The 21,243-nt window shown below is 39.5% G+C and overlaps 1 protein-coding gene across 3 annotated transcripts in view; it reads right to left on the bottom strand.

Moving 5' to 3' along the window:
* Positions 1-1,445: 1,445 nt before the first annotated feature.
* lamb2l (laminin, beta 2-like) overlaps positions 1,446-21,243 on the bottom strand; it is a 54,166-nt gene continuing 34,368 nt past the window's right edge. For all 3 annotated transcript variants that reach the window (XM_015060646.1, XM_015060647.1, XM_015060648.1), the window contains 23 exons: positions 20,588-20,667; positions 20,280-20,436; positions 18,813-18,953; positions 18,490-18,651; positions 17,952-18,073; positions 16,223-16,343; positions 15,392-15,584; positions 15,165-15,308; positions 14,018-14,249; positions 13,761-13,924; positions 12,281-12,505; positions 10,773-10,987; positions 10,577-10,673; positions 9,561-9,933; positions 9,302-9,486; positions 7,562-7,809; positions 6,121-6,327; positions 5,895-6,039; positions 5,584-5,791; positions 4,569-4,710; positions 4,276-4,452; positions 3,714-3,876; positions 1,446-2,115 (listed from right to left, as the gene is read on the bottom strand). In XM_015060646.1, coding sequence (XP_014916132.1) covers positions 1,979-2,115; positions 3,714-3,876; positions 4,276-4,452; positions 4,569-4,710; positions 5,584-5,791; positions 5,895-6,039; positions 6,121-6,327; positions 7,562-7,809; positions 9,302-9,486; positions 9,561-9,933; positions 10,577-10,673; positions 10,773-10,987; positions 12,281-12,505; positions 13,761-13,924; positions 14,018-14,249; positions 15,165-15,308; positions 15,392-15,584; positions 16,223-16,343; positions 17,952-18,073; positions 18,490-18,651; positions 18,813-18,953; positions 20,280-20,436; positions 20,588-20,667 — 4,038 coding nt within the window. In that variant the 3' untranslated portion in view covers positions 1,446-1,978. The remainder of the gene's footprint in view (positions 2,116-3,713; positions 3,877-4,275; positions 4,453-4,568; positions 4,711-5,583; positions 5,792-5,894; positions 6,040-6,120; positions 6,328-7,561; positions 7,810-9,301; positions 9,487-9,560; positions 9,934-10,576; positions 10,674-10,772; positions 10,988-12,280; positions 12,506-13,760; positions 13,925-14,017; positions 14,250-15,164; positions 15,309-15,391; positions 15,585-16,222; positions 16,344-17,951; positions 18,074-18,489; positions 18,652-18,812; positions 18,954-20,279; positions 20,437-20,587; positions 20,668-21,243) is intronic.

The following is a 21,243-nucleotide window of genomic DNA, read 5'->3' as shown; positions in this document are numbered from 1 at the left end:
CACTACTGTTTGTCAGCATGTTGGTATTTGGAAACATGATTCTTTTTCTCAGTTGATGAGGTGGTAGCTAACTTTTTATTGAAATATTTGAGAATTCCAGGGCACAGATGATTCTGCAGCCTTTCCATAGAGTTGTAGCTCTGTCTAACGAGCGCAGGTGTTTGAGCTTAAAAACAAAGCCCTCTGTCATGTTACACATTCCCTGTACAGCTCGAGGACAGCCTCTCTTTGTTAAAACTTAGAGAGAAAACCACAGACTGAGAATAATAAGGCAATGAACGAGGTGACGAGTGAGAAGCTATGTCTGCTTCAAGGCTGCCTCTGTCAATTATAAAAAAAAAACAAGCAGAGGTCAATGTCAGTAATTAGCTCTAGGTTTTCTTGTAGTGTTACTGCACTCTCTCTCTCTCTCTCACACACACACACACACGTGCTTATAGTGGAAGCTGAATAAACCCAAACCTAACAAAAAGATATACTCTCTATCCAACTCCCAGTTCACTTGATATCTCTGTTATCTTTGATAAAGAGCAAAACTTTTATGAAATAAAAAGTTGACATCAACTATATGACATTATTTTTAAACTTTGACTGCCCTTTACAGAGTCTGGTTGAGGTGAGAATAATATGCAAGAATGTACAGTTAGATATTTCTGACATGTATTCCTGTTTTAGTAACAGTCGCAAGCTCTCTTCAGGATCAAGAAACGAGAACTATCTACTGAGTCAGCAACACAGATGTGAAGCAGTCCTTAAAAACCGACTCAATGTTATTCCAGTTATTTACAATGTGGTAAAAACTTTAAACACGTTTCAGTTCACACTGTAAATAAATACAGACACTGGTGTTATTTCAAACTGCCTAATATTTCTTCACCTTCTGAAGAGAACAAACTGGATGTTCATGTTTTGAGATGACAGAAAATTTTACTTAAAAAAAACAATCACACAGTTTTGTTTTTTTTTTAAATCACAACTTAACATTGTGTAAACATTCCTCATCGTCGCTGGAATTCATTACTAACCCAATCGATTCACCCCCCCAGTTTCAAATAACTCAAACACATTTGTTTACAACTGATTATTCTATCTAAAGCCTTTTGCTCTTCCTGTTCAAGTGATATTTACTGTTGTATATTTTAATTGATTTTATGTATATTTAAGGTGTCCTTGAGAGTCGAAAAAGGCACCTACAAATAAAATAAAATTTTCATTATTGCTAAAACCTCAAAGGGAGTGAAGGAAAACCCGGCCGGACGAACTTTGCCGCAGGTGTTCCCTCGCACTCATAACCTTCTTCCCAGTTTGACCATTCTTACTGAAGCCGATAAAAAAAGACCGATGACAAATTGAAACTGAGGTACATGCTTTTTAAAGGTTAGGGCGCCTCTTAATGGTAAGACATATACATCTCTACAACCTCAAAATGTAAGAAACTCCATTAGAAAAGGGAGAAACTAGTCTATTTTGCTAGATCAAATTTATTAATCTACCCAAATACATCTCAGATGAAATATCTTATGAGCAAAAACAAAAATGTTTTATTATATTTTTAAACAGAAAACATCAAATTCAGTTTCATACAAAGCTTTTCTCATATTTGTTGAATGGAATGTTCTGATACATATGGTGAAAATAACTTTCCGATAACATATTTGATATATTTGTGAAATTTATTAAACATGAATTGGAGAAAGTCGCTCTCTGTGGTCTGTACAGTGAAGTAAATGACCACCATGAGTAATCTGCTTGTTGAAATAGATTAAATACAAATATCAAACACTGTATAGGCGATAACTAGGAAAGGACAGTTCAGTACATGAATAAGGTTGTTTATGTGATATAACACTTTGACAGGTAGACTGTAAAACTTGAAATCCAGTGATCATATAGGAGGTAGCTCCTGAGCAGCTTTTCTTTGTTAAAGGTGATGTCTGCCTGTTTCCAGTCGCAGCATCAGACTAAGATTGTGACATCATCACACGCAGCTACTGTATTTCCGCACTTCTTCCTGAATTTGGTCTCTCACATCAGTGGCGTTTTGCTTCAGGTCCTCCAGCTCCTCACGCTGCTTCTTCATCCGCTCCTCGTTGTTTTTCAATAATTCCCCAAATTAAGAAAAAAAAAAAAAAAAAAACACAAACACTGGCATTTAACAAGCTGGACAGCAGGACACACATATGGTCATCTGCAGAAAGGCATGGAAAAATAATTGATGAATACAAAAAGAACACAATGAGCAGCTGGAGCTTCAATGCTTGAACAATTCAAAGTAAATAATATTGGGTAGATTCCAGTTTCAATGCCTTGTTTCCATTGAGAGATACAGCACAGGCTGGTGCAGTTCAGTATGCAGTTTTATGGTCCGAGGTATTCGAGAGAGTACTAAACCATCAGCTGGACTGTCACTGAGCAGTTGGGCCACACAAGCAAACGCTTACTGGTATTATAAAAATGCAACAACAAAAGTGGTGAATGTTTGTCACAAGCAGTGATGTTTTCCTGTCAACCAATCAATGGGTTGTGTTGTGCGATGTCAGAAGCTTCGCCCCAACAGTGCAGCACCATTGTCCAGTAATGGTGAGGTACGGTTGGTTGTATGAGCAGCTTTGACAATAGAAAGACAAAATAGTCTACCAAACCACAAAAATCTGTGCAGTACCCACCCACTTGGTGGAAACAACAGACAAGAGTACAATGAATTATTTACAGACATGGAACAGAGTAGAACCTTCCAAAATTACTTCAAGAGCATTGCCGACTCTCAGCTACTCATAAACCCAGAACAACAGTATCTCAGGCCTTACTTACCTACAGATCAATGTTCATGAGACATTTATAAGAAACAGTAGCAAAAGTCAAACACGGCAGTAGTAGTGACGCCTCCTCTGTCGGGACCTAGACATTTCTTCCTAACTAACGGAAAGACTAACTCTGTTTTCTTTCAGAAAATCCTGAAGGATAAACTCCATCCGTCAGTTCTAGACCTTAAGCCAAAGCACAATTTAATGATGATCCGAAGAACATCAACAGGTATCATGTCTAAACAGATCATTAAAAGAAAAATTGGCCAAGTCAAAGTCCAGTCAAATCTGATTGACAAGCAGTAACTCGACAGTTCAGGTAGCTAAACTTCCCATGGTGGCTGAGCTAGAACAATTCAACAGTAGAAAGAAAAAATAAAGACTCATTGCCAGTTGTCTCAAACCTTTTATGACAAAGTGTTCCCACCAATGTCGGCACAAACAGTTTTTAGGTTTAGGGCACACTTACTTTTCCACATGAGGCCAGATTGACTTGAATAGTTTTCTCTCTAATAAATCAAATTAAAGTTTGTAAATCATATTTTGTACTTACATCAATTTTGCCTGCTATAAAATGTTGTTTGACCAAAAACATTGAAGTGTGAAAAATCTAAAATAGAAGAACTCTGTACGGGGTACATACTTTTCACAGCACTACCAGGAGCATATTAAAAGACAGCTCAGCAATTTGGACCACCATTTAGGAATAACAATTCTAAACATATTTATTTTGACATATTGGGGAATTTATTTTGACATATTGGGGAATTTTATCATGCGTGCAAGACAGAACAAAAAGTGTCAGAGAACCTGTAGTAATCTTTATAAGCACAAATCTGCAAATAAAGATGATTTCCAAATTTTCTGTACACCAATTTAAAGGACAGTTGCCAAGTTCTAGATACTCACTGTCAAGATCATTTATCCCATTATTGGCTTTACTGAGGAGATCTTCTGCATCCTTCGTCATATCTTTGACCTTCTGTTGGATGTTGTTCAGAGTTCCAGAGCTGCCAAGAGACTCCATCTTCAACTGCAGCTCACGGTAACGTTTCTCTGTTACATTTAGCTTCTGGCAGAGCACAGACAATATTAGTTCAATGTGAAGATGAAAACTTTATTCTGATTAAACAACACACCCTATGTGTTTCTCTTTGTGTGTGGACAATATTACAGAATTTTATGTTGCTTTTTAGAGCAACCTATTCATTTAAAAACCTTATCTTTTTTGTGAAGATTATGTGCTGAAATATCAGCTTTTTTTAAGACCATGCTATGAAAAAAACATCTTTGCAACTTTGGCAGCAACTTTTTGAAAAAGGTTCCAAAAAACTAGTAATTTTAGCAACAGTCACAAAAAACATTGCAACATTCTGGAGGGACAGATGTTTTCACATTTATGATATAATCACGACATTAACGTTTATTTACTCTTTGAACTGGACCTATACTTGACTCCCTATTTACTTACCTGGACCAGTGTGGACGCCTGGTGAGTGGCGTTGTTGGCCAAGTTTATGGCGTCCTTTGCCATTAGTCTGTTCATCTCCGTCTTGTTCTTTAAGGCTTCCACCCCCTTGGACAGGTTGGTTAGAAGCATCATGATGTCCATCTGCTTGTCCTCAAGCTGCACCAACCCCTTTTCCACCTGCAATGCCAATTGTCACAATGGAGAAGAGAAATGAATATGGATATGATGAGACATGTTAAAACTCTTTACAGAGCGGTGGGTAAAAGAGCCTGCACAGATCAGTCCTGCTGTACCTCAGCAGTGGAGTTCTTGGTGCTGTTCAGGTTGTGCCGGGCCTCCTTCAGGGCTGCCTTTGCTTTCTCTATGGCCACCTCAGAGACATTCAAAGCCTGTTTGGTACTGTTGACGAGATCCCTCACACCTACTGCTTGTCTCCTGGAATGACAGAAAAACTGCTTGAAATCAAACTATTAAAAACCTTAAGCCGCATTTTGGGCCACACCCAGATTATGAATGTTCTAAAAACCCATTAGCAAACTGATAAAATATCAATAAAAAGTTGTCTCGGCATTCTATAAGTTTTCTTAAAATTAAATAGTACTGAGCATATTTTCACACTGATCAGTCCCCAAAATTATATCTTGATTGTTTCTGTGTTTTTTTTTTTTTAAATTAAAATGACAGATCTTGTGGTGGTAACTTAAAAACATTTGCAAGGAATTTGCAATATTTGTGCTTATGTATGACAGAAAGTGTGACTTTCTGCTACTCTCCATGGTGATCACAGACTATAACTTGACATCAAAGAAGCCTGAGGAAGCAGTGTAGCCAAAGTAAGAAATACTGCCACCTGCACTTGAACCCATTTTGATTTTTTTTTTACTATTTTGGGGAAAAATTTGCAATAAACTAACAATTATGCATTAGTACAAAAAATGTGGAGATCTGTTAGCATTGAATGAATTGTCACAGAAAAACTGAAGGGGATGACTGATGTAATTTGGCAGCATACAGGTAAAAAAACTGCTTTGATTTGATTCACAAAATATTATTTGAACACACAACTGCTATCTTCAACAGTCTCTTTGTGTCCCTCTGGAGTCTAGAGGCCAGATTTGGCCCCTAGTCCTTGAGTTTGATGCATATGGTATAAAGGAACAAATCATAGATGCCATTCAGGAAAGCTGACATGGCTAAAGCAGAAGTCATGTCCCAGATGACAAAGGAGTGTTTCTAAATGAGGACAGTGACAGGGTCACAATGCCTATTGGAATCTTCTGGAAATGCAATACTGGAAGTACAACTCACTCTGCCTCTTTAGCTTTATTCATCAGGTCTTGAGCATTGCGGATGAACTGCGAAGTTTGATTCATAATGTCCTGAACATTGGTGAGATTGGCAATGCTGCTGTTGATCTGGTTGATCAGTTTGTCCACAGTGGTCCTGTTGAGTGGCAGGTTGATATCCAAGACCTGCTGGGCTACCTTCTGGATGCTCTCAGGATCTGCTCCCTCCTCTGCTCAGCACACCAGACAGACAGACATACCCCAAAAGAAAATACTTTGTTAATGTAACGAGCATCAGGTCAAAGATCGACCTGAAAGCATCCATCCCCATACCTGTGAGGAAGTCCTTGATGGTCTTAATGAAGTCTTTAAGGTCTTTATTGCTTTTTTCAAAGTATTCCTTCTTCTTCTGGGCTTTCTCCAGAGCATTCATCGTCCGGTTCTTCACATCCTGGGTCTGGGACGCTATGTCCTGAAGCTGGGCCCAACGAATTAATCAATCAAATACACCAGCCTGTATACCAAGAGTAGGTAGGATGGTTACTGAAAGCTTCACTACCTTCTTTGTGACGCCCTGCAGCTCCTTCATGGCAGCTTTCAGACTGTCTGTGAGGTTTGTGGCATCCTTCAGTGCAGTCAAAGAAGAACTCTTTGTCCCATTGCATCCCTCTCCTCCACAAACAAAGTTACCCTGATTGTCATGGCAACCACACTGGTTGTCAGAGCAGCTGCCATGTTGGCTGGTATTACTAGCACCACCGCATACCTTAAAAGAGAAATTAGATTTAAAAGAAGTGTGACTACAAAAATAAAACATGTCTTAATGTCAAAATTTAAAGCAATATATACCTTAATATTTGTTTAATTGGGTTAAAAACTGTATGCAAAATATTCAGCTACAGAAATACACACAATAATTCAACAACACATGGTTATCAGTTTTATTTTGATGACTCTGAGGTGGCAAAGTTTATTCTGACTTTTCTTTACCAAACTTTTGCTTTAACCAAGATGGGTATTTAGAATAAATTAAAGGTGAAACCGAATGTTTGACTATTTTTATTATTCTCTGGTTCCTTGGTTGTGTTGTCATTCATTCAATATCTTTACATAAAGTTTGAAATTACAGTTCAAAGTAGGTGTGCGATAAGGCTTTAAACATTTTGTGTTACTATTGTGATCATGGGTGAATGGATTAAATTAATTAATCCTCCATGATTTTGTTTTGTGTATCCGTTCTTAGACACATTATCTCCATTTTCAACAGGAGCAGTTCCACCTCCGGTTCAAAAGTCCTTCAAAATATTCATGTGGACAATAATAGACAAACACATCTAACGGGGAATATGAGTAAAATGAAAAAAAAAATCTATATTAAGTTTTGATGCTGAAAAAGCATTTGATTCTGTTAACTGGGTATATTTATTTCAAACATTACACCGATTTGGCTTTAATATCTCTTTCCCACTGTTTGTTAAACTATGTTCTGACCTTCTCAGAAACAACATCGGATCTCCTGGAACTAATGAATGTAACCACATGAACATTTTTTTGATAATCTTTTGTCTTAAGCTATAAACACAACCTTCTTAAATTGTAATTCAGCCTTCCAGGAAATCGGAGTATTACCAAAGAACATTTAAAATACTGTTTATGTAATGATACCAAGTTTTTTTTTTTTTTCTTTTTTTTGGGCTGTTGTACTTTTAACAGTATGGAATTGATTAAAAGTTTGTTTTTTAAATGGATTGTTTCAATTAAAGTCAAAATTGCTGAATGAGCTTCTATTTTGGGTTACTGGCAGTCAGAGCCTCGCCAGTAATGAACCTCTGCATAAGTCACTGGTGTACATATGCTCCACTTTTCAGTAGTCCCATATTTCTGTAATAAAAATCAAATGAGTCAGTTTCATGTAACACCAGATATCTGAAACTGAATTTTGGGGTTTTCTGACAGTTTGGTTATCAGCCTCCTCCTGAGAGACTGTCTGCACTGTTTACCTTTTGGCTGAGATGTTGCACCGTCTCACTGAGGTTTTGGGTCTTCTGATGCAGCTCATTTAATGAATTGTTGTGGGCGGTTAGATTCCGGAGGAGCTGACCTTTTGTGGTGTTCAGCAATTTCTCGGTAATCCCTCGGGTTTGTTTGGATTGTTCTACTGGACTGGTAGGAAACAACACTGAGGCGTTGCACCTCTCCTCAGCCTGCTGTGACACTTGGTAGTACTTCTTCACTTTGTCAAACTGATCTGGTGGAAAACAGGAGCAAAGATATGCCAGCTATGAGCAATATCAACTTGAGAATGATTTATTTCTAAAACATTTAGGTAATTTTGAATAAGAAAAGCGTATCTTAAACTGATGAAATTTCTTACATTTCTTACATTGAAAACTTGAAAAACTCCACATTTAACCTCAATGCAGTGGGGTAAATGTTTCATGTTAGGAAACAAATGCTAACAAAATTGCCAGTCACATATGGAGGAATGATACTGCCAAAATTGGGAATAACTATAGAAGTAAATAAATGGCTTGATAAAATAGTTAATGTGCCAAATATTGTATAAAAAAAAATAAATAAATAAAAAAATCCCAAACTTCTTTGATTACACATTGTGACATAAATTAATATTTGTTTAGCAGTTTCAATGTTATCATTTTAACATTTACGTTCCAATTTTATTGTTTTATTAATTGGTTTCCTTTCTTTTTTTTCTTTAAAAAGTATTTTATATTTATAAATATAAAAAATATAATAAACAGTATAAATAGTAGTTTTACTTATTTATACTGATCACTTTTTCTATAAACTTGTATTTCTGTTTCCCCACACAATCAGTATGAAATGAGTCCATTGTCTACAAATCACCTCAAAATGGGAAAGACAAGAAAACATGTGGCTATGCAAGTCACAATAACTTTTGTTGGATGAGAAATGGTCCCAGTAATTATCATGATAAATGATTATTTTATGACCAAGTGTTTCTTTGACAATGGCATGAAACACCAATACAGTTTAATTTAATAAAGAACTCTTAACACTGGAACTGGAAGATAATTTAAATATGCAAAATAAAACACCACTAAAGGCAGTAAATAAAATGGAAATAAAAGCCACATATAACTAAAACCATAAATAAAATGGATAATATCTTTTTAAACAAAACAGATATTATTTAAATTGATTGTTAATTGATTAATTGCTTGTTGCAAAAGGCTTACATGTGGTTCATTAAAGCAAACACGTGCTACTGATCATTCAGGAAGCAGCTACCAGAAAATATTATTCCATATGTACACTCAGCCTGTTGCAAAGACCCATTCAGTTTTGGGTTTTGCTACCAAACTCAATGAGCAGGATGGTAATCTAGCTGAATAAATCTCTAAAGCTCTCTTTGCTCTTAGCATTTTAGATGCATCAAGTCTCCATAGCAACCAGTAGACCCCATTAGCCTGTTAACTGCGTGTTAAAGAGGAGTAGCAGGAGAAGCTTTTCACATCCCAACCATCAAACATAAATGATATGAATTACAAACCAACTGGGGTTGGTGTGAAACAAAGGAAGAATATGAGGAGAAGTGCTTCATTTTCACTGTAAAGTATGCTATAAAACTGAAAGTGTTTTATGGCAATATTTTAGGGACTACTACACACGACTACCAGGGGGTTGCCATCATTACACTTCATGCCATAATGATGGCATGAAGTGTAATGTTTCTTTTAAGATTTGCCGGTTGATACCTAAAAATCCTGAGGTGAGGTACTTGTCCAGCAGCTCCTGTTTGAGAGCCAGCGTAGCATTGACGTCCATCAGCACTTTCTCCAGGTCAGTCAGAGTGCGTCTCAAGACCTCATCCGCCTCTTTAGTTTTGTTTGTGTCTTGGTCAATTCCCGTCAGACGTGAGTTAATGAGAACGATCTCAGGTCTGAAACACATTTTTGGCATTTAGAGAACTGCAGGTGAGTGAGAGTCAGTAGATAAGTAGCTTTAGTTGCCCACCTGAGGTCATCAATGCTCTGTCCAATCAGCTGGTGGATCCGTTCCGTGTCCCCCGTATCAATCAGGTCTCGCACCTGGTTCAGCTTCTGCTCAAGCTCCGTGATGCGGTTCATCCCGTCTCCGGGCGTGATCCCGCTCTCCAGGATCTTCTGGACGGCATACTGGATGTGTTCCAAGTCTCTTCTGATCTGGCACAAGTGATCATCTGCTTGATAGAAGCACTGATGACAGGGGACACAGTTGGGGAAGACGCCCGTGAAGCCGCGCGCGCACTCATCGCACCGGACCCCCGCCATCCCATCCTTGCACTCACACTGCCCCGTCACTCGGTTACACTGGCGTGTCTGTGAGCCCAGCGGGTGACAGCCGCACTCTGGAAGGAAGCAGAAAGAAATATGATGGTAATGAAAGCATTTTAAGCTCATCAGCGGCGCACCGATTGCTGTTCCCTCAGCCAATTCCAATGAAAATTTTCAGGGTGAAAACTTGACGTTTCAAATATTTTTTCAAAGAGCATGCACCAAATTGCTTCAATTTCTACAAAAGAAATTGGAAAGGCAGCATTATTTAATTTCCAGGAGTAACATAGAGAATATAAATTCTCTATGGTGCGGGTCCTGATTGATGCAGGGGACACAGAACAGATCCACCAGCTGATTGGACAGAGGCTCGATGACCTCAGACGGGCAACTGAAGCTACTTATCTACTGACTCTCACTCATCCGCAGTTCTTTGCAGTACATTTTTAATTGAAATGCAGTTCATATTACCTCAAGTTGTTATAAAAATGCCATATATGCCAAACATGACTTAAAAGAAATTTGACTTTGCAATTCAAAGGCTTGTAATTGGACTTCTATCTCTTTAAGAAGCTCCTGTTCTTTCCAACACCTCGCCTTCATCACGTCGTCACAGGAACGTTTCCCCATTAAGCATTTGTCAAAGCTCTGGGTTGAGCAGTAGCTCACATGACGAGCTCTGCAGATGCAGGTGTCTCCTTCTGTTTTCTGACTTACCTCTACACTCCACCTGTGGGTCGCCCCAGTGGTGCTCTCGGCACTCAGTGCACCGTTGTCCTCCGAAGCCGGGCCGACACGGACACTGGCCTGTGAACTGCAGAGGTAATGGAAACATGCATGTCTTCGTGAGGTTTTTCAAACATTGCAATTTTTTTTTTTTTTTTTTTTTTTAGATGCTTTTGCTCTTCCTCACCATGTTGCACCAATCACCCTCAGAATGTCGCTGGTCACAGCTGCAAGGCTGGCAGCCTTCTGGCTGACCGTAATTCCAGTGGTTGGGGGCACACTGGTCACAGTTGTTGCCCATCACAGACGCCCTACAAGGGCAGGCCCCGGTGTAGTGGTCACAGAGACACTGTCCCTCACTGCATGCTGACACCACAGTGCCAGCAGTCACACAGGTGCACCCTGGGTAAAGGCAATGGATAGATAAGGAGAAGATCTTGGAGTCTAGTATTTTCCACAGATGCAGGCTGTTTTTATGAGCAAGCAGAAATTTAATTAACTTGAAAATACATTTTTAGGAGATCACAACCGGGTGTGTGTGTGCGTGTGCGAGAGAGTTTCTTTTTTTTCCCATTTATGCCAACATGAATCTTCTGACTGGATGATATTTTGGAAATGTGAAAGTTTCAGAAAGATTCAGCAATCTGGCTACATGAGCTAAAGGTTTACGTGGCCAGTGATCTCGGCAGTTTTCCTTGGATGATGAGAAGGGGCCAAGTATTCAATTACATTCAAAAATATTTTATCGATCCCACAGGAAAATTAAATTTTCTGTGACGTTTACGATTGCATATTTAGAGTTCATCACAAAAATTTATTTTTAAAATACCAATGGAAAGATGCAAAAAACCTGGATAGCAGTAATAAGAAGTCCCTGACTGTTGATCACCATATCGAAGCTGGTATCTAGCTCAATATTTTTTATATGCTAACATTCTTCTCGCTAAGTTATGCCTCTGTTGGAGGAGTGGATGTGTGTTTGCTTCCATCTACCAGGTCTAAGCAGATCGTTCAGGATTGTGGTGGTAAGTGCTTTGTTTAAACTATATGTGGCGCAGGAAACTGAACTCTGACTATAGCCTTCTGATTGGCTGACAACTCCTTTGTCGACAGACCCACCACCTACACATAAAAAGTCTTATGCATCCAGGAGTCTCTATATCTATACAGATTGCTTATGTGTTTTAAAATTAAAATGAAATTCACCTCTGGCCATTTGCTTTAAAACCAGAGACAGACTTAGCTTCCTTTAAACCATGGTAACAAATCTTAAGATTGCAGTATGTAACTTTTACAAAAAATTTGTTCTTATATATTTGTTAAAACTGTCATTTTATTGTATTAGCATAGTACGAGATATCTGTGAAAAAAGAAAGTGCTCCTCTGCTTTCTCTCAGTTCTCCCAATACTAACTGCAGACAAACACCGCTGAGCCAGAAATAACCAATCAGAGCCAGGAGAGGGTCTTGGCGCTGTCAATCAAGCTTGTGATCGAGAGTGGTGCATTTGTGCAGATTGCAATAGCAGCACTGGGAGGAGGAGACAGATATATTAAAAAAATTATCTGTCTCATAGCATCACAAAATTAGCGACATATTTGAGCAAATATGTAAAAAAAAAAAAGCTTTTCTAAAAATTACATGCTACTTTAAAGAAACAGCATCAATTTTATCATTATCATATCTCATCACTCACGTCTGCAGTCCCTGATCAAGGCGTTGCCGAAGTATCCTTCCTCACACCGGGAACAGGACGGCCCGTCCGTGTGGTACAGGCACCTGAGGCACTGCCCAGTCCTGGGGTCACATGACCCCGGATCCTGGGGGTCGATGTTATCATTGCATTCACAGCGAAGACACTGTCCACCGGGCTGCTCTGGGTTGCCGTAGTAACCTGGAGCACACTGATCGCAGCGAGGACCTTGGATGGGAATAGATGGTCATGGTGGGGTGGTTAATATTTAGTAAAGCAACATTAAATGTTTTTTATGCGTTTCTATGATATGCAAAGATAACAGCCAGGCTACCGGGGATATTTCTGCCATGTTGAAATCATTTTTAACATCAATTCTTTTAACTGCGGACTACAGCAGGGACGATACAAACAGCTGATAATGCCACAAAATTCAAATTCATAAAACCTAAAGATTTTATTTGCATATCTCAAAAAGAATGTTTTGTCACTTCAAAACCAAAACCCTCAATGTATTTTATTAGTGTTTAATGTAACAAATCAACACAAAGCAGAGCAGAAATGTGAAATGGAAGGAAAATGATACTGGTTTAATTGCAACTATCAGACCCACAACACACAGGATCCGACTTGGAAATCGATCCAAAGGAAATTAAGTCAGTTGATGTACTCAGCAATTCAAACAGATTAAATCAAGTGGTTAGCGGGGCCTCAGACCGCTAGTCACTCCCTGCGACTGTAGTTTGTTTTAAGCTACGCTGCAATTTGATGGTAATATCATGAGTGAGACAGGAAGTGAAACAGAATGGCAAAGTAAAACACATCCGCTTTGGTGAGAATACAAACTGAAGTCATTCACTTGCAAAAAACGGATCATTTTTCGCGAGGGTTGCGTTCCGAAAAGAACCCGTGATAAATGAAATCTGTGAAGTAGTTACCTTTATTTTTTGCAATTATTATACAGCATAATGAAATACTCTACATTGAAACCAAAAGAACAAAACCTGTTTTCAGGTCAGCGGATGTGCGTGTTCATCAATCGGGCCTTAATGTGATCCGGAGTCATGTCATGTCATTAAAGCGTCTCCTCCAAGCTGTTTTGCGAGATTCACAGCTTTATCTACAGCAGACTGATGGATTTCGTCAACCGAGCCTCCGGTCGGGCTTTACACTGTCTCTGGCTACAGTTTTTTCCAGCAGACATTCAAAGTTTCAGTTTCCGTCTCCTGAATGGCCAAGCTGTGTTGCGCATAGTTAAATGCATTATTAAATAACGTTATTGGCACACAGGTAGAGAAGAAGCGCAGAGACCGTTTAGCCAATCAGGACGCAGAACACAATGCACTGTGAAAAAAAACTGCACAAAAAAATCCGCGAAGTAGCGAGACCCCGAAAGGTGAACCAGGTTATAGCGAGGGATCACTGTACTTATAAAAACAATGAAAGAGAGAAACAGCAGGATCATGATAACATTCCAGCTCACCTGTATAGCCTGGTTTGCAGTTACATATGATCTGATCGGAGGTGTGGTCAGTTTGACAAGAATGGCCGTTAAAGTGGTTGGAACCAGGGTTTCCAGGGCAGGGGCAGGGGTGACAGTGATCCCCCGATCCGAGCACTGGGTTGCCATAGAAACCTTCCACACAGCTGTGGAGAACGAAGAGAGATATTTATGCATCTGGAAACAGACCTGCAGTAAAGCAACAAAAGGCAATGTGGAAGATCCCCCCCCCCCCACACCGTTCACAGAGGTGTCCCGCTGTGTTGTCCCTGCAGCCTCTGCACTCTCCTGTCCGGGGGTCACAGAGGTCGGCGTGGCCATTACACTGACAAGGGCTGCAGCTGGGGAAGCCCCACTGGCCCGGTTGGCAGTCGGAGCACTGGCGCCCGGTGGCTCCCTGCCTGCACGGACACTGACCTGTAACCGGGTCACATTGGTGGCTGAAGGAGCCCTCTGGGTGGCAGTCACAGGCTGAAAAAGAGAGAGCAGAGGTCAGTTATGCCTCTTGTCACTTTAAATCCTGCTGCTGCTGCTGCTGGCCACGCCCCCAACTTAACAGTTACACTTGTACCTGAAAATGGCTGCAAACCGATGCGCAATAATACACTGTACACCTCCTGCACAACCACTGCACAATGCAACAATGGTTTCTAGATGGCAAGTCAACAACAAAACACTAGTCTGTTCCAGCAGCCATTGTGCAGTGGATACTGTGGTACAGTATACTTTAACCAGCTGCTGACCAAACGTGATGGAGCTCTTTGGATGGCTAGGTGACGGGCAGAGCTTTTTGAACTGCCTTAAAGGTCACACACCAAAAAAACATTAATATTGCAAAAAACTAGCTGGGTGTTTTTTTTTTTTTAAGTGCTTTAGCTGTTTTTAGTGGTAAAGACCGAAGTGGAAACACAAAATTGCGGATTTTGCACAATACATCTCATTTAATGTCTTCCTGTTAACCTTCAGTATTTCTGCTTTGAACTGAACAAACTGTTTCAACAACAGTGATGACATTCTTTTCCAAGAAGTAAAGAGGGGTTACTAAGAGGTTTTATTTTCAAAACTACGTCTCTGTTGGTTTCAGAATGAGGGACAAAAATTCAAATTTCTCTTATCCACTTGTGTACTAGTTACTCAAGTGGTTTATTGTATCCAGTTTAATATATTGAAGAGGATACCAAGGCCTTTCCCTCAGACTAAATAGCACTCTGCTTATAGAGAAAATTATAGGAAAAATTACATGATTGCTCATGCCAAAGTGCCTCCCTTTCAAAATGTTCCAGAGGATTAGCGATAAAAGCCTTCTCTACTAAAATATTATAAATAATTATGTCTAATCATCAACCACAACTGAAGACAGTCCTCAGGCTCCAAGAACAGACTCACCATTGCAGCCGTTCACTCCGAAGCCGTAGGTTCCTGGGGCGCACTGGTCACACTGCCGCCCAATGACGTTAGCTTTACAGCGGCACTGACCTCCGACCTTATCGCACTCGCCGCTGATGGAACCCTGAGGGTCGCACTGACAGGCTGCATGCAACAGACAAATACATTCATGTTCTGCTTTGGATCTGCATCTGCTCAGTCTACGTCTGGTTAGTGTGTCTGCTTACCCAGGGCCCCATCGTGAATGTTGGCTGAGATGCCGCAGATGAGTTTGGAGCACATCTCAGCCAGAGCTGGCATCGGCGTGATCATAAAGGAATCCAGGCACATGTAGCGGATCATGTCCTCCCGGTGCTGCTCTGTGTCCGGGTCGCTGCCATGGAAACCAGGAAGCTCGGTGTACTTGGGGATCAATACCAGCTAAATGAGTAAATGAAAACAGCAGAGTTTACAGAATTACAAGGATTCTGGGAATAAAAAGATGATTCAACAATCTAACCATCAGCAGCAAATTCAAGCTTTTTTTCTCTTAAATATTAAGTTGGACAAAGCGTTTTTGAATTATCTTAAGAAAAAGAATTTCTTGTGATACAGCACACTTTTTTATACCTAAGTATGCAAAAATGCATAACTTAATTGAAATAAACTTTTAAAGAAAAGAGATTCATGATAACAGACATCACAAAATAAATTGTGATGTCAAGGAAACATCCTGACTAAAAATGGTAACCCAAACTCACTTTTTAAGAAATGATTACTGAAAGTGAAAACTTAAAATTCCAAATCACCTTAAAGTCAGAATTTGCATCTTTCTACCACTAGGGGGAGATCAGTATGCATGTGTCAGCGTACTGAGACATGCATCCTGCACCTGGTGCCCTTGCTCCCGCTATCAGTCACACAAAGTTCACTCAACAAAAACTTCTTTATAGCAATATCGACCAAATTCAATAAAAAAAAAAATAAAAATCTGTATTTAGAGCACCAATAAACCAGTTTAAAGGCCGCATGCCTGCCTGTGAACAATGAGGAGAGCTGGTTTATGGTTTCTTACTTACTGAGTCAATCAGGATGAAAGCGGTAAGGTGTCTGTAAGCGACTCCGTGTCGCTGGAACCTGATTGCTACCACGTAGCGATTACTGGGCTCAAAACAAAATGGCCTGGACATCAGGATGTATCTGGAAGAATACATTACAGTCAGTACTCAGGTAGTTATTAACACTGCAATAGAGTCTGAGCTTGAATAGAAACTGATTTACAAGCCATCATTTGTTAATATTTATTTAATTAGGAACGTGAATAATAAAAAGAAATACATTAAACAACCATATACATGAGTTTCTGTCTGCACACCTTCTCTTTACAGTCAATGCTGGGGGGCGGGGCAAATGCAAAGTAATGTAAATGAACAGCTTCTGTTAACACCCAAAGTTACTGATCAGATTTCATGAGAATTTTTTTGAAACTTTGAAGTCTGTTTTCTCACTGGTCTTGTTTGCAGGAATACTGAAATTACCATATCTTCATTTTATTATTTTCATGTGTTTGACATAATTAAAAAACTTAGAATCCAGACTTTCAAAATATGTAAATAACTCCAAATCCCCCAGTGAGACTTGCTTGCTGTATTTTGTTGTGGCCTGTCACACATTCATATAACCAATAGGAGAAAATCATTAGGTGCACATAGAAAGCATATTATAATCTTGAAACTTGTATTTCAGGAAGAAAAACATGCAGTGAAAATGTGCACAAAATGTCCCAAGAGGCCTGCAGTACCTGTGGAGGAGCTGCAAAGAGCCACAGTTTAGGAGGGAGAATCTGTCCACAGCACAATAGTCAGTTTTGTACTTAACAAATCTGGGATTTATGGAAGCGTGTCAAGAGAAAATGTATAAGAAATTCAACTTGCAGATAGCCGCATGTAGAAAACACAAAAAACACATGGGAGATCAGACTATTTTTTTGTCTGAATGCAAGTCTTTCAGGTTCATTTGGCTTGCTAACTAAATAATTTGTTTGGAGCTAAAAGTTTGGCTGGTAAACTAAATATTTGGTTTGTTAACTAAATATCTGGCTTGCTAGCAAAAGATCTAGCTTAAAGCTAAATAATTAGTTGGTCATCCTAAACCTCCCCTTAGTTTGTAAACTAAATATTTATAAATATTTAACTGGATATTTGACTAGCTAATTAAATAACTGCTCACTAAATATCTAGTTGGTGGTGAGCTTTTTGAAGAGTTTTAGACATAACAATTTAACATAAAACCAAATTTAAAAAACACAAAGAAAAGTTTTAGTGTTCATGCAAATATTTATCATGACCTGCAAGCAAAACATGAATTAGCTCAGCCATTTAACACACAAAGAAGAACCACTGGGAGTTGCACTTTTTGTTGGTTTTGGCCCTGTATCTCAACATAAAACACCAAACAGAATCAGGCTCCTATAGAACCCAGGCAAACTCAATGAACCTTGCCCAGAGTTGAAAGGTTGCCTATAAATTAAAACCTGTCAGTCAGATTACACCTTCATCTGTTTGTTCTGCAATTTTTCCACAACCTGCACCACAGCAGTCTTCCTGTATCTGATTCTTACAAATACTCTGCAGTTTGTTTGCCCACCTGCATCTCACAGCGCGTACAAGCCTGGGCAGATTTAAGTGACAACAGTGATGCAATTTTTTCCCCCCTCCTTGCTGTTTCAACAAACATCCAGACGCTCCTCTCTCAGACGTACACACACTCAGAGACATTCTGGTCTGCACGCAAACAACCATGATGTACCTGTTGCGGTGCAGCAGGGTTTCAGTGTAGAGCTGTTCGGCCGGAAGAAGGTTTCCACACCGGAGACTTGAGGGCAGCTCAACAGAGGTGATGCTGACTACAGCCTCCCAGTCCTCTGTGGACTGCATCAGGACACAGTGAGACGACACGTTCACTGGAAATGCAGCTGTCACAAGCTGCCTTTCCGTTAACCATAAAATTGCGCAAATTGAAAATACAAAAATAAATTTGCTTAATGGACACGAGTCATGTGATCAACAGCCAGATGTTACTACTGTCAGAAACGACAAATACAACAGGAAGTAGGTCTATGGCTGACAGATAAGCATTAGTGCCGTTGCTGAATTATAAATATATCTCATGTGACAGTTAACATCAGTCACTGCCATGATTTTTAATGACTTGATGAGTGAACAAACTTATTCACACATTTTTTTAATGTCATGGAAACAATTGGAAATTCGACATTAGCAGAAAATAGACAAAAATTTTGCACATTTGTAATGGAAACGCAGCTACTGTCTACACCTAAACACACCTCAGGCTCGTAGCGAATCATGACTTCGTACTCCATGGCGTAGGGGATGTTGTCGATGGTGAACACCAAGCCGGCGCCATCTTTGACGCGAGCAAAACCGGGACCGGTCCAGGTGGTGATGTGGCTGGGAGCGTGCTCTCTGTGGACCGTCGTGACATCCGGCTGAGTGAGAAGAAGATGTGTCACCCACACAGGAAGCTATAACTCACTTTGTTATCCCAAAGTGGTATTATTTCTCTTCCAATAGATAATTATGTACTCATTTGTGTTTATCTACTGAGCAAAACCTTCAATAAAGGTTTAACAGTGAGTCAGAATCCTACTGTCTGCTGAAGCTGCCGGATGCGTCTCAGCGCTGCCTGAGACTGCTGCAGGCTTGAAATGCGCCGGTGTCGCCGATGCCTCCTCGCCTGGTTGCTGAGCTGCTGAATGCAGTCATCTGCTGCCTGCGGACGGACCTGGCCCTGAGGACGAGATGAAAAAAATAAGCGCCATGTGGGAGATTTGAGCTCAAACTTGTTTTTATTTATTGAAGCTGAAGTTTCACAGCTTTTACTAAAGATGTTAGTGAAAACTGAGGAGAAAAGTTGTTGCTGTGTTGTCAAATATTTAGCTGATCTATTCATTTTGAAGATTATATATACACATCTGTCCATCAAATGATTCCTATTCAATTCTACCTTTGTTCTTCTGATACCATACTGCTCAGGTCTCGTAAGTAAGACGTTGTAATTTATCGACTTTATTATGTCATTGAATATTTCAATTGTAAGCTATTTTTGTTCCAATGAAGCAACGGATAAATTTGGTTTAAATCCATATTGAGCTAAAGTGAGTATTTTATTTTATGTAAAGAAAAAAAATACAAAGTCTGTCATTAGTTTTTATAGAATTTTTGAAAATTGCAGGAGTAATGAGACGGGTGTAATAATTGTGGAGAGGTGTTTGTTCCCACACTTATGCAATGGAACGACTTTGGTCATTTTCTTTTTCTCTTTTTTAAACAGTACCCACTGGGAATGATAAATTGCAAATGAACATCAGTGGTTTAGTAATTCCAAAGATTACTCTTTTTACAATAGTCATGTCAATATCCTCACAGTCGGTTGAAGTTTTGTTTTAACACACTGAAACAATTGGGAGAATTTCTTTCTCTCCGCTGCTGCTAGAAATAATGTTGATAAATGTAAGAGAGCTAAAAAAAAAAAGAGCATTTAGTCTGATTTAATGTCAGGCAGGTAACGGATTTTGTTTTAATTAATATATAGTGCCAACTGTATCTGCTGCATGTTTCTAAATCTTTACTGAACGTGTTTATTTTCCCTCCAGGAGAAGTCTAACAAGCAGGATATGAAATTGTCACGCTTCACTTTGTGCCTCGCACTATTGCCTTTCTTCTCAGGACATTCCAAAGTCACTGAACTCAGTTCTTCTCACATTCCTGCTGCAGAGATGTTGCAACTGTGGACTGTCAGAGCTTGCTTCTAGGACTTCATGTAAGATGCTGACCAAAGAATGATAAAAAAAAAAAAAGTCAAAGGAATGTGTAAAAGCAGTTACAGAGGTGAGAAAGGATAAAGAATGTAATATGAGACTAGAATAGCTATGGGAAAGGGTGATTCTGGTCATCATTGTCTTTCAATTTAACTTTAGTACCCAAACAGATGGACAGACAAATCAGCTGGTGACCTGGTCATCAGATCGGAGTTTTTTTCTCACAAAGAAAACCTTTTAGTATCCCAGTCACTGTCTCCACAGTGCAAGGACTGTGGTGATGCTGCTGAGCTCACCGGCAGTGAGGGGTCGGTGGGTGAGCGTCCAGCAGCTTCTTCAGCCTCGTATTTGTAGTAGTCGAGCGGAGCACAGAAATACCCAGGCTGCACCTCCGAACACTGTCGACCAATGAAATGCCTCTTGCAGTCGCACTGCCCACTATCCATCATGCATCTTATTGCAACAGGAAGAGAAAAATGTAAAAATATTCTGGTTAGCGTAAATTCTGACAACTAAACCTCTATGCACCAGGCCATGGGGTTAATGTTATAGACACATGCTTTCTAAATTCACATTCAGATGATGTTTTATCCATAAGATCAACCTGTTGTTGTACGCTCCACCGAAGTCGCACTCACAAGGTCTGCAGCCACCCAGGTCATTACTGAGACCCCAGTATTCAGGCTGCAGAGACAGAAAACACTTTAATCCATGATGCACTGGGTTACATCAGGTAATTGATTATTAGTGATGTTCCAATACCTGTTTTTTTCCAGACCGATTACAAGAACAAATACTTCAGTATTTGTACTTGCTGATTCCAAGTACCGGAACCAAGTAGCTAAAAAGTTGGTATTTATACTTTACACACAATAACTTTTGGAAACAAAGTCATTTTTATTAAGAACAGGATGTCTCTTCTTCTTTTAAAGCCCATAGTCCCTGTGATTTTAACAAATCATAAATAGACCATACATACAGATTGTTTAGTCTTCAAATGATTTATAAAATTGCTTAATTATTTTTTCCAACTGCTTAAATTCGATCTGAAATTCAAACATGGTCGAGGCAAATGATTTGCCTCGTGGTTGGGCTCATGCTTCTGTAGTTTGTGTAATAAACCTAAAATATATACACGAAGAGACCCATATGAGAATATGCAGTTTAAAATCTGTGCTGTGTTAATCTACTTACTGTAGTTTAAACAGAAAGAAAGTAAAATGCAGATGTTCCTTAGACCAACAAGCACAGTGCACTGCA

This window comes from Poecilia latipinna, unplaced genomic scaffold, assembly GCF_001443285.1.
Source record: "Poecilia latipinna isolate Pla-1442-1.1 unplaced genomic scaffold, P_latipinna-1.0 Scaffold1733, whole genome shotgun sequence".
Taxonomy (NCBI): Eukaryota; Metazoa; Chordata; class Actinopteri; order Cyprinodontiformes; family Poeciliidae; genus Poecilia; species Poecilia latipinna.
This window is presented reverse-complemented; position numbering and strand designations above follow the sequence as displayed.